General features: G+C 37.9%; 1 protein-coding gene across 3 annotated transcripts in view; it reads left to right on the top strand.

Moving 5' to 3' along the window:
- Window positions 1-13960, top strand: part of USP45 (ubiquitin specific peptidase 45) — a 59705-nt gene that overhangs the window by 24243 nt on the left and 21502 nt on the right. For all 3 annotated transcript variants that reach the window (XM_075747779.1, XM_075747780.1, XM_075747782.1), the window contains exons 6-8: window positions 2101-2246; window positions 3527-3622; window positions 5683-5813. In XM_075747779.1, the coding sequence (XP_075603894.1) occupies window positions 2101-2246; window positions 3527-3622; window positions 5683-5813 (373 nt within the window). The remainder of the gene's footprint in view (window positions 1-2100; window positions 2247-3526; window positions 3623-5682; window positions 5814-13960) is intronic.

The raw sequence follows: 13960 nt of genomic DNA, 5'->3' as shown, positions 1-13960 counted from the left end.
AAGCTGCCATTTAACCATGAAGTGAAATGCTTTTATTGAGTTTGCCCTGCAGATATGGTCCGCTGTGGCAGTGCTGTCCATATTTGGTGGCTGTGCAAGGAGAGCCAGGTGGTGCTGCAAAGCATAGCACAGTGAAGCGTGGACAGATCTAGGTTTGACATTTGTCATCCCGTACTGCTAAAGGGAAGAGAAAAATCTGCTTTTCCATATGCTTATGCTTTAATTTTTGCCTGCAGTTTTGTCCAGATGGCCTTGTGAACATTGTTTACTTTAAGATGCTGTCCCAGATGTTTTTGAATGCCGATGGATAAATGCAACAACTGTGGTATACTAATACACAAATTATTTACACAATTTTGGCTTTTTTTTTTTCCCCCATCTTTTTTTTTTTTCTCTTTTTAACCATCTCTTCTCCCCAGCACTTCTCTGTATGGCACACTTCTGAGGGAAAGAAGTCTCCACTTACTACATTTCTGAGAGTGAGCAGTGCCATCGAGTTGCAGACACTTGGAGCTCCCAGTCTCCTGCTATGATTCTTTGGGAGCTCTGCGTGGGTGGATGAGTCTCAGACACTGTAGCGTGCCCCTCGTAAGCACATCAATTAAAAGGTGTTGCTGCACGAGACACATAAACGGGTGACTCTTTCAGGGTGTGAGCAGCTCCCAAGCTATTTGTCGTTCGTTGCATTCAGAAATGCTTTGTCTGCTTTTTCAAGGAGGACTTGAAAGGACTTACTTTGCCCTTGTACTGTCTTAATTTTCCACATGATTGGAAAGGAGGATATTTTAAAGCTGTGTAAGCAGTATTACCAAGAACATTTAAAAATGTTTTTAAACAGCAAAGCATCTCTAACTGCGTTTTCACAAACTCAGGTACAATTTGGAAAAATAATTACGCCTTGATGACATTATAGGGTGCAGACAGACTGCGTCAGAAGCTTGTTGCCAGATACAATAGATATTTTAATGACTTATTTTTTATTTAATTATAGTTTTTCATCTTCTAAGCAAGAAACTATCAAGGAGTGTACATAAAAGAACCTTTTGGCATGAGCATTTCATTAACATAAATAGGTCTGTTAGTTATTTCTCAAGAACACTTTAATGAGACTTCAATGTGAAACTCATTAGAACAAATACATGAATTCATATGTCAAGACAGAGATTGCAGCATCACAGTTCTTGGCATCTATTAAGTCCATAACTCGTTTACATTGACATGCATTGTTAATCAATATTTAAGACACTGCAGATGTCAGTAATGTTCATATTTAGTCCTGCAATCATGACAATATGAAAGTTGCTAGTAGAATTTGAGGCTAAATATTGTTATCTCAAGTCTTTCCATTACCTCTAGGCTACAAGTTAATGACTGTCTAACTTTGCTGCCCCTCGTCTATTTAAATAATAAGGGAAACAGGGAAATACATGCATGTAATACTGGTAGCATATTCCATTGCAGTTTTATCAAATTTTTGTTGTTTAAAATTAAAACAGCAGCATCATATGCATTTGCTTGTGTTAGCAATTCCTCAGGCTGTCACAAAGGGAGGTGGGTGGAGGAGCAAACGTTGAGTTTGGGGGAACTGATAACAACTCCAATTTGGCCGTGGCCCGAGTTGTACAATGCAATTCAAACAGAGTGCAATAATTGGTAAAGACTTGCAGCATCCAGGTGGTAACTTTTGGTTACCTCTCTTAAATGCACCAAAAAGCAGCCTTTGTGTGGTGTTTCTAGTGGTCTAATGAACGTACATCTTCACTGCCTATTGTTAATAAACTAACAGAGCTTGTTTTACTTTACTTATTGCTTGGGTAATTGAAGAAGTTGCAGTCTTATCAGACAGTATGATTATTGTGGAAGGTTTTGTCACGTATATGCAGTTGTTGGGGGGATTTTTTTTTCCCCAGGCGTCTAACTGATGTCTCTTTTTTTTTTTTTTTTTTAACCCAAAGATTACATAAAGCAGCTTAGGGTACCATCAAGGTATCTTTCTGCATATGTTAAAAATTATAAACATAATTCATGGAAGGACATAATTCATTTAATTGATTAAACTATGCAATTATATAGTAATATTAATCTATAGTTTAATTATAGGTTCATCAAAAATCATCCGACTCCGTGAAGAAAACAGTGAAACAAGTGAAATACTGAAAGGAAAAAGTTCTGGTAATGGTGCATCAGTTCCAGTTAAAGGAATAAATAACTTAGGAAATACATGCTTTTTTAATGCTGTCATGCAGGTAAGATGAAAAGATGATACAGCTTTTTCTTAACAGATTTCAGAAATACTTAATCTGTGTAAACTGTGGGCTTCAGAAGAGACTCTGACTCTTACCAATCTTCAGTCTGCTTTCTGAAGGGCCTTTTCAAATTCTTTTTACTCCTTGCTATCCAAGCAATATTTCCTGTTACAACAAAAAAGAATTCCTGGATCAGTAGCATTTTTCACAGTAATGAGACCAATGAAAATGTCAAGTGTTTTATACACTGCATATGTGTGTGGGTTGTATTCTAGCATATGGTTTTATCTGTAGTTCAGCATTAGGGAGCTATGAGTAATGCACAGTATTTACCATACTGGTGGGTGGTAAAAGTGGTACTTTGTGCACAATGTAAATGTCTGCATAGTGCATTGTGATGATTTTAAACCCTTACAATGGATGCAGTTATAAAAGTACTTTTATTGATGAAGGTGGTTTTTTTCTGATCAGAAAAAGTGGAATGAACTATAGTAATAAAATTTTATTGATGTTGAATGTACAACTAGTCTAACATACTCAAAAAAGCAGCAGCCTTATCAGGTTTTATATTGGACCATCCTATGCTTGTCAGTTGAGCAGAGACATCTGCATGTCTGCAGACAGGAGTGAACAGTTGAGAGAAAACTGCTACAAAGGTGTTCTGAACTGGGACTCTGCCTTGTGCTTATGGTCATGATTACAAAACTCAGCAAGCAAATAGTAAATTTATAAGGAGTAGAATTACTCCAAATTGTTCTCTGTCCCTGCTTAGGGCATTGTAGAAACCTAAGTGATCTGCAGTCAAAGTTAACCAAAAATAAAGAAAAAAGTGGAGATGGGTTGAGTTGGTTTCTCTCTTAAATTCAGAGAGGTGATGCTTTTCAGTATGTCAAAGCTTTTGTGCTTCTTAGGGTATGATGAAGGGGACTGCAGAGTTTAAAAGAAACAAATGATTTCTGACACAAATGTCCTCATCTTAAAAAAAAAAATAAATTAACAAATCTTGTTGTTCAACAAAAATAACAAAGTTATTATTAGGAAACTATTTTGGAATTACAGAAACAGAAGAGGATACAATTTTAGTGTAAGTCTGAGATCAATGATCTTGGTTCTTATAAGGGTGATACTTGCTTTTTCTAGTGGTCTGATTTAAAACTCAGTTGTACATTATGAAATATATCTGGTTTCATCTATCCCTGAAGCTAGAATTTATAACTAAAGAAAAATGTATAGTTGAAAGATCAGCCTGTGTTTCTTGGATTTGTTGTTTTTCCTTTAAGAACTTGGCACAGACTCACATACTAAATGAACTGATGTATGAGATGAGGGAGAAAGGAACAAAGTTAAAAATCTGTCATACTTCAGACTCCCAATTGGTAAGTATGTGGTGAGAAATATAAATTTGGGGAAATGTGGGAAGAAGCTGGAGGATAGGAAATGGCATCTGTGTTAAAGACACACTCTTACTCTCCTGTTTCTTTTGCCTTTATGGTATCTGTGAACTCATTCCTTTTACAAAACTAATTATTCAGCCCTGGATGACGAGGAATAATCACTTCCTTTCACATTTGTGACATTGAAGTAGCAAATAATGCTGGACCTTGAGAAAGAATGGCTGGCTTATTTTTGTTTCCCAATAAATTTCTTTGGTATGAATGTATGACACAGGAAATAGTATATTTGGCTCTAGAAAGTGTTCATGAAATATTTTATTCCAGTCTGTCCCAGCCTTTCATTGATAAGGCTTGTAAAATTTATGTGCTTCACAAGCCAGGGGACTGAACTGAGAGAAGCAAAATTTCAGTGAGGACCAAATTTCTTGTCGTCAAGCTCATTGCAGGCATGTGGGAAGGAGACTCCTGTGGTTATTATCAAAAGAATATGCTGCTGTCCCCTGTCATGTCTTAGAGACTTGGGTTTTCATAATATGTTGTTGGCAATAAAGATAATACCCCTTTGCCTCTGCTGGCTAAAGAAAGCAGTTAACAGAGGAATTTTATTCTTTTTTTTTAAATTTTCTTTTTCTGCTGTTTGCTCCGAGCTTTCTGGTGGCAGGGAGGGTTGAGGTGTGGGGTTCTGTTCTGTGATGTTCATAACTTCTCCAGGCAAGAAGAGTGTGAAATTCTCTGTGTTGCTGTCTGTATTACCTCCAGTGGCACTTCTGAGCAGTAACATGTTTCACTAAGTTATCCTGAGCCACAATGGAGGTCTGCAGCTTGTTTGTGCCCAGGGGCTTAGAAAGCCAGGGGTACGTTGGCTTATGCTTGATGTGAAACTTGCACAACCATAAGGTCAGAAGATTTATTTTTTTGTTTAATGTCAATGCTTACAATGTAAATAATCTTTGGAGCAGACTGTGTTTTCTGATCTTTGTATATCAACACAGGATTAGAGGGCTGCAGTAGTCTAACTAATAGTAATGTAGAAAGTCCCAGCTTTCTGCTTGGTGAAGGGCATTTTTCCACCTTTTGATAGTGTGTATAATGCAAATACTTTATATTTGTGTGCATCTGTAGTGCTTATGTTTTGTATGGATCTGCTTTGTGGACGAGGCAGCCTTTGTAACTGTTTGTCCAACGTTTGTAAACTTTTTTTTATGAGAGTCAGGCCAGCTAGTAGGAAGCACTGTGGTCATCTGTGAGCCTGGGAGTGTCTTAGGGAGAGCTGGCAATGTGTACTTGAGATGCATGTAGCACGTAAGCAGTGCAGGAGAGTGTCTCCTGCACTAAGACTGGCTCAGGTGCCCGCTGGCTGGCTTCTTCCAGCCCCGGGACCTGCTGGCTGGGGTGAATCTCACACCAGGAGAGGCTGCGAGGGATGCACCCTGTGCTTGTCCCCCACCAACACGGTGGACCCGTAGGGTCTGCTGTCAGCCTCTACTGCCAACCACTGCTGGTACCTTCCGGGCGCCTGGTTCCTGGAGGAACAGGGTATGTTTGTTTCCGTGGCTGTTGGATGTGTGGAAATTTTGGTGCACGGCTCAGGTCGGAGAAGCTGGCCAGCCCTTCCCTGAGGCTGAGTAGACAGAGTGCCACTGAGCTCCGTCTTATGCTGGCCAACGGAGGAGATTGCCCGTGTTGTCTCTCCAACTGAATTTCAGTGCACGTGGGAGTAAGAGTAAAGCAGGTAATACAGGAGGTAGTCTGGTTTTGCAAGAATCAACTGGCTTATTGATATACCTATTTCCAAAACTATTGTTAACCAGCCAATTTGCTCAACAAGAATTGTTTGGTTTGGCAACATTACTGCTTAAATAATAAGCTTTCTCTTCAACTATTTCAATCATGTAGTGACATCAACATTAGAAAAAAACGACAAAACAAACACTCTAAGACTGAAAGTTACATTATTCTTTGTCATAAATGTACTAACTTGAAATAAGTCTTGTGTGTCATTAACTTTGAAATCTGCTGTGCAATTTACCTTTGCTTTGAAGGATCCTTTGGTGGTAAACCTCTCCAGCCCAGGACCCTTGACTTCAGCGATGTTCTTGTTCCTTCACAGCATGAGGGAGGCTGGAAAAGGTCCTCTTTCTCCCAAGGTGCTGTTCAGCCAGCTTTGTCAAAAGTACGTATTGTCAGTATCTTTTACTTGTTTATTTATTTTTAATTTCTAGTGATAAGTTTCTAAGTGTGCCATGTCTGTTGTCCTTCCTAAGGTGCCGTGAGATTTTTACTGGGCAGTCCAGAAAATGTCTTCTTCATGTTTTAAAGTTGCAGGGCTCCTTGTTGCGCTCCGTGGTTGTACCTGCTTTTCATGAATCGTATGGCCCAGTCCATGACCACTAACTTTCAGTGGGCTTTGAACTGAGCAGGAGGGGGCAGAAGAGGGCATAATAAAACTGAAGAAAATAGAATTAACTTTCAGGTTTTGTCATATTTTAGCATAAAACTGTGCTAATACTGCAAAGTGTATGTAGGTATTTTGAAAAAAAAAAAAGGGTAAGCTTTTAAATGGGAAACCTCTGTTATGATGTCTGACCTTGGCATCAATTCAAAATTAAAAAGGGTCTAACAAGTAAGGACTTGAAGCAGTACTGAAATGGCATATGGCTCCAGATTGCAAAGAGCTTACAAGCCCTAAAGAAACTCCTGTTTCTTGGTGTGGAAAATGTTTACAGTGGTGCTTTGTAGGTGCCTTCAATTATGATGCAAACAATCTTGCTTTTTAAAACACCTGTAGAAGACCTATTTAAAAGTTGATACAAATATTTACATATTGACTTTACAAGTAGAAGAGGATGTAGAATCAGAGTAACTGGAGGATGATATAGCTGAATCTCACATTAAAAAAGATTAACAATGCATGCTAATTTATTTGCTACAGTATTATTGTATGGAATTTTAAGTGTTCTGCAGCAAGAGAGTTAGGAGGAAGGTTGCAGCCTCCTACCATGGCATTCCAGGGCAACCTCACTGTGCAAGCATGGGTTTAAAATATGGTGTAAAGAAACAAAAGCTTTTAGACTAGAGCAAGGACAATTTAATTCTAATAAAGAAATCAGTTACTACTTTTTCTTTATCCTCAAAATTCAATTTCAGAAACTTAATATTATATTTTTTCTATTGTACTTGACTTCCTTTTGATTCTTTTGAGCTGTAGAAGGAAATGTGTGTAAAATGTCCTTACAGTGATTTTGAGTCAGACAGCAGTGTTCTCTGTTTAGTTTTATCTACCGGGAAGAAAAATGTATAGAGAAGAAAAATATATTGTTTCCTTACTCCTCCTCCTATTTTGAGGCTGACTCAAAAATGTGATTATAAGAACAAAATTTGATTGAGAAGTAGAAATTAAATGATTAAATAGGAATAGTAGGTATTTTCTCTGTAAGTATTAAGGATAGAAGGGAAAAGACGATGTAAAACATGTTTTGAAGCCCACCTTAGCAAACTCATTGTAAAATAATCACGATGCCTTGCACTTCAGATGGCATTGTATTTTTGAAGTGATAGCTATTTTGTATCTGCTGTGTGGTAGTGTTTGTGTAGTCATCAAGTGGTTTAGTGGTTGGACTTGGCAGTACTAGGTTAATGGTTGGACTCGATGATCTTAAAGGTCTTTTCCAACCTAAACAATCCTGTGATTCTATGATTTTAATGTAAGCAGAAGACTTTTGCTGTTTAGACATGTATCTGTCAGCTTCTGCCATCTCTTGCTTTCATCCCTACTTCTTTCTTTTGTTAGCCTTGCAGAACACAAATTTGGTACTAGAGCTAGTAAAGGATTTATATCTATAACAAGTGTCAGCCACATCCTGTTAGCAAGAAATTAGGTATTCAGGGGCAGTAAGTGGCTGCACAGGTATGACAGAAGGTTTTGGTCTTTTGATTATTTTGTTAATGATGATGATGTAAGCAAGAAAGAAGAAAGGGAGAATTTCAGCAAATTCAGCAGTCTGTAGAGGTGGAAGTAGGAGAATGGGAAATCTTTATCCTTGCAAACGGAATACATTTACTACATATTAACTTAAACAGTGTGAATGCAGTGTTCTGTCATGCCATTTTTACAAAGCCTTTTTTCATCTTTTAAAGTTGGCTTTCTAGTCTTCAGCAAAGCTGAAATGAAAGAGAGATCATGGCAAGATTGCAGGAGTCCCAGCTAGGAAGAAGTCTGTGTTGCTGCAGCATTCTCCATAAACTGTTTTTTGAATCCTGCCAAGAAGTCATGTTAATAAAGTGATCTTAAAAGCATGCACTACTGGTGGTCTTCACCTGCATTAGCACGAACCCTTTTTACTTAACAAGTGAAGTTCAAACAGCATCTTTCCTAAAGAGATGACAGGATAAATGTGTAAAAGGAAGAATTACACTGAAAAAAAATATTTCAGAGAGATACATTAGAGACAAGTCAGTTAACTACTGGGTACAGAGAAGGACTTCTAAATAATAATATTTTAGTTTGATATATTTTACATAAAAGTTTGCTGACTCCAGTTGTAACCTCAGGGTTTTTTTGTTTGTTTGTTTGTTTTTTTAAATTTATTCTTTCCCCATCACAGATCTTGCTATCTCAATCCTAGCCTACAGTATATGACCATACCTTTCTTCACTAAAGAATTTATGAAGCAGATTGTACAGATAGTATAGGATGTACTTGTCTGTGATATCAAGAGTTGGACTCAGTGACCCAGGAATTGTCTTCCCAGTCTCTACCATGACGTTATTTTGAGTAGTTGCTTGTATCTTGCACAACAGGGACAGACACCTTGTGTGGTCATACAGAATATTGACTTTTTACTTAATACTTAGTATAGTCACTTCCAAATCCTACTAGGCTTCTTACAGATACGAATGGTTGAAATGCTGAAGCTGTCAGCAGATGATAGTGTGCCACTGTTCTTTAAGTACTTAGGTCTACTTGTCAGGACTGTTATATTATGCTATCTGGCCAAAATGTAACACAGCAATTTTCTAATAACATGTTTCTCATGTGTAGCAGAAGGCTGATCCTTTAAAAATGGTTGCTTTTCCGTGATGACACAATTGAATTATATATATATAAATATATATAAATTTTGATTAAATTGGTATTGATGAGTTTGGGTGGTTTGTTGTTTTTTTAATCTGCTAGCTGAATGGTGACATATTTTCATGCTGGATCAGTTGATGCAAGGTATAGTAAAGGTAGCTGTATAAATTTAACACGTGACACTTGCCCTCATTTCCAGTTCAATGCTGGAATAAAACTTCTGAATTTGATGCCCAGACTTGCTTTTTTTGTAGGACTTGTAAGACTTCAGGACTCTGCCTGCTTCAGGTGTTACAGTATGAGTTTGAATGCTCACATTTGAACTGGGCATCCTTACTCAAAAATTGAGAAGTGCTCAGTGAAAGAAGACCTAAGAAGGCAGGGAAGGAAAGAAGCTAAAAAGGAGTGGGCAAAGGCACGTAGGAATGCGGTTAGGTGTGAGCAGAGAGCCTTTAACAAAGGGATCCCAAAACCTACAAGTGAGAAGTTGCAAGCGGATGCATGTTTGCTGCTCAAAAGCAGTAAGAGAATTGGGACACAGTCCTTTCAGCTGCAGACTGCTTCTTTAAGAGTCGAGGGAGATCACGGCATGAAGTTCATCCTCTTGTGTATGAAAGGGTATTTGTGGTGCTTTTTTTTATTAAATAACAAAAGAAAAAAATGATACCGAGTGTTAATTTTATCAAGTGGTGGGGTGGCCAGGTTGAAGAAGGGGAGAAGAAGAAAGAAATGGGTGAGTCTTTCTATAGCAACTGTTTAGCGTCTGGTACTAATTCATCCACTGTTAATTTTGTTAGTGTTGCAGCTGTCAGATGTTTTGTGAGGACAGATTGTGAGCATAGCTACGGGGCCCTTCTGTTGGTTTTCCACTATGCTGAATATCAGGACTGCAGACTTCTGACTTATCTGGAGACTTAGTGACTAATGCAACACTGATGTATTAAGAGGACATAAAATTTATTTCCTTTATTTGTTATGATTGAATAATTTTTTTGATGGAAGAAGGCTTAGATTTGTGTAGCAAGTAAATGTTGCAGTATGTAAGTGATGAGTCCAGAAAGTGGTTACAGAATTTAGCTGCTTCAAACCTCCACCAAATAATTATTTATAGGAGTATTATATTGTTACATTAACAGCAGGAAAAAATAATTGCCACCAAAGATTTTATTGGTGGTCAGAAAAATATACATAGGTCTTCACTGCCCAAGGAGTATTCATCTTTCCTTCTCAGGTGCAGAAAGTAGAACTGAAGACAGAGGTTTATGTGGGACTGACAGAATGGAGGACATGCGCAGTTGGGACTATTGATTAGTTTTGGAGGGAGACCTAAACAGTGCTTGGAGCATTCCACATTTATCACTTCTGAGAGGAAATGTTAAGGGAAACTGAGGTAATGTTGTACAAGATTTAAGGGGTGAAGGAAACAGAATTTTTCTCATTAATTAGGAATCTTTTTGAGGCTTTTCTTTTTAAATAACATTGCTGTAGAGAAAAATCTTTTTAAGAAAAGATTTCCAACTTGCTTATTTTCCCCATTTGACTTTTACCATTTAAAGAGAATAGCAGCAGAACACGTTTGATGTTTCCTTGACCAGTTGTGAAGGATTATTTTGGGTCTCTGTTGTGCCTCCATGTGCATTGCTGATGGTGCTGCATCATGTTCAGAAGCTCTCTGACAGAGGAGATTGAATCTTCTTCTCCATGCAGCAGCAGCTGAGAGATTTGCACATCTTTATTTCAGTTAACCTTGTCAGAGTTTCCTTAATTTTAGGAACAAGTTAACCAAGCTGGATGGATGAGGTTTATGAGTGCAAAGTAGATTAATTGTGTATATAAGTAGTGTGCATTGGCAGGAGTCATCTGCACTTGTTCTTGAGTTTTGCGTGCACTTCTTCCACTCAGGAGGAAGACCTGTGCAGCATTTTGGACAACACAAGTATTTGCAATGTGTGTGGTGTTGGTGAGCTATATAAGCAATGTTTGTAGATACAATGAAGGAGAAAACCAATAATTTCATTAGGTACATTGGAAGTGTATCCTCAGAAGCAATGCTCGTGTTAACCAGAATAGAGCGTTACAAGGTAAAGCCAGTTTCGAGCTTTAGGGAGAGATAACAAAAATAGGAAACCTTCATGTGAAGAGGGACTTGAATATTGGCAGTTTAGGCAGGAGAGGACATGAAAATGAGGCATGACAGCAAGAGAAGACAATAAATGATTGAAGATAAATTAGCTGTGCTTATTTAACTGCCCTCATAAGGGTTCAACGAGCTGTCTGTGAAACTGAAAAGCAACAGATTTAGTGCCAGGGGAAAAAAAAAAGGGTTTTTGAAAGAGTTTTTAGAGCTAACCTGTGGAACTGGCTGTCACAGACCGCTCTTGAAAATCTTAGCAGGACTTAAAGGAAGAAAGAAGAATTAGACATCCATATAAAAAGAAAGCTTTTTTTGTAGGGATGCAATACCTCACACATAAAGGCCTTCACTTGGCTACCAGCTGGCAGGAAGACATTTCCCCAGACAGGTATTTCCATTAGTCGGTAAAGAGAGACGTATTTTCCCTCTGATGGTCAAGTGGGAAATGACTCTGTTGTAGCATGTCAGCTATTATGTCTGTTCAGAGCTACTCCTAACAAGTGCTTTTTGCTCAGGTACCAGAGATCCAGTGCATCGCAAGAAAGTGATGGTGCTTCATTTTCTCTTTTGGGGGAAGGTGGGACAGAAAAAGATGAAGGAAATCAGCCAGCATGTCCAAAGGAGAGCTCAGTGCTGTCTGTCACTGCCATCGAGATAGGACAGGCATGCCTGGTGTTATTTGTTACTTGGATGTGGGGGCAATCCCCATGTTTGGTTGGGTTTTTTCCTACAAAGCACCTAGTGGTAGCAGGACTGTTATGTCTGTGGGACAGGTTTGAGATAAGATTAGTCATGGAGATTAATCATGTGGTAGGATTTTACTCTCTCTTCTGTCATAGTGCTGCAGATAACTTGGGATCACTAATGAGAATGATTGCTTTAGGAAGAACAAAATTTTGCATTCTAGCTATTCTGTCATGACAGTGGATAAGTATTTCATGGTGTCACTGGGAAAGGTAAGTCCTGTGAATTGTGGTAACTTTTATAAACCGGCCCTTTGCATGCTCTTTTTTGTAACTTGCATTGGTAACAGATCAGTCTTGAGAGATGAACATCTTTATCTGCAGATAAGCAAAATTTCTTCTTTCAGGCTAACATTAAGAAAACATTTTACTTTGCTTCTCTATAGTGTACTGCAGTATTAAAGGGGTTCCTCTGCATTTTGCACTACTGGAACGGTATGTTCTGTTTTCAGGCACTTATTGTTGTTTGTAACGTTTTCCAAGGTATTAAGCTATCTTGTGCTCAAAGATAGCAATTATTGAAAGGATGATTTTGGAGAGGATTTTTATTAGAGAAGTAAAGGTATGGCAGTTTTGTGCAGTATGATTGAATGGCTGTAATTATATCCTAGTTTTGCTTTTGAAGAACAGCTTAGTTTCGTTCAAATAAATATAAGATAGGAATTAAAAGTATTAATGCTTGGAGGACTGGGTTTGCTTGGTTTTTTTTTTTCCCCCCCTTTTTTTTTTTAGTGTTATTAAAACATTCTAGGAGGTAGATCATCATGGAAAGTATTTTTTTAACTGACAGTCAAGCAATTCTAACCGGTCTCCAGATGAGTGACAAGAGGCTAGATAAGTAGTATGCATGTAGATGTCACAGTTGTCCTTCACCACTTATGGCCATTAGCAGGAGTTCAACCTGTTCTGTCATTATCCTGCTGACACTGTACAACAGGTTGTATCGCATTGGCACTGGCTTCCATATGTCAGCACATCTGTGAGCGGTCAACTCAACCAACCATCTTCAAGTCCCCCACTTTTGCCAAGGATCTTGCTTGAAGCGTATTTTCAAGGAGACGAGAGAGCACATCTTTTACTTGTCAGATTTCTGTGTATCAGCACAGATTAATTCTTTTTTTTTTTTTTTTTCCCCCTTAATACTGGTTTATAAGTGTAAGAAGTTTCCAGTAAATGCGTTGTGTGGTGTGAAATTCCCTCTCTTCTCGTCTGTTATTGTTGGTTTTTTTGTTTTCTTTTGTGGCTTCCCCCCAAAACCAAATGCACTAATCTGAAATGTTTTTCCACAGAACACCAGATATTTAGAATTATAACAACACTACATAGCATGCTTTTTGCATGAATGACAGATTAACTATATGTTAAACAGTGTTAACAATGACATTGTTTGTCAGTCAAAATAAATGACTCAAACCTTACCTAGTGTCTTTACAAGTCACTTTCCTTGCCACTTCACTTTTAAAGTGGTAGCTGTTACATTCCCATTGTCCTCATTTGCATTAAAATTCAAGCATGTAAATTTATGGGAGGTTGGAAGAGGGTTTAATACAAGCACAGAGAAGCTTAAATAATCTTGTCCTCGTGGATGCACTATGCACTAGTAAAATGAAAGAGAAACAAAAAACTGCCATGGCTGAGTTCATTTTTCCACCCTTCCATTTCAGCTAATAAAACTGTGCAGAACACAGAGGTAAACTATTTTAATTTTAATCTGAAATGATTATTGTGTGTTCATCAGTCAGCAAAAGGTTACACTGCAAACCATAAACAGTACTGGAAGGTATGTGTGGGGCTTTGTTCTGATTTGCATGGAAAATCTAGCTCCCTGAGGTGTGCCTACAATGAGAAAACCCTCCGTTAACAGTGATGGAGTTTCTGCCTCCTTCTTTGTCAAGTAATTATTCATTTTTCTTTCCTTTTACTGTAATGTCTCTTGCAGTGGCCCTGCTTCTGTATATCTGTATAAATATCAAAATTCCTATTAATACCAGGATCCAGGTTATGTAAATGCAAATATTTTCTGGCTGTACACTGGAGCTATCAATGTGCATTTATTCGAGGAGATAGGCTGAATCTTACCCATTGATTCTCACTGTCTCAGGAAAACAAGAAATTTCTCATAAATAAAACTAGTGATAATACTGTGGCTAATGAACTAGGTTTCTCAGAGTTGAACTGATTTTGGCATCTGAGTTAAAAAAAAAAAAAGATTATTTCAGATTCCTGGCCATTCAATGAAAGAAACAGTGAGAAAACTGTTTTAGCAAATTGAAAAGTGAAACTGTGCATGCATGTAAACATGTCCATGCAGGTACATATGTTATTTATTTTTTTATTGTATATTGAGTGTTTTATTGGATCCAAAATAA

This window comes from Balearica regulorum, chromosome 3 (assembly GCF_011004875.1).
Source record: "Balearica regulorum gibbericeps isolate bBalReg1 chromosome 3, bBalReg1.pri, whole genome shotgun sequence".
NCBI classification, from domain to species: domain Eukaryota; kingdom Metazoa; phylum Chordata; class Aves; order Gruiformes; family Gruidae; genus Balearica; species Balearica regulorum.
Note: the sequence above shows the minus strand (reverse complement) of the source record. Positions and strands in the feature narration are given on the sequence as shown.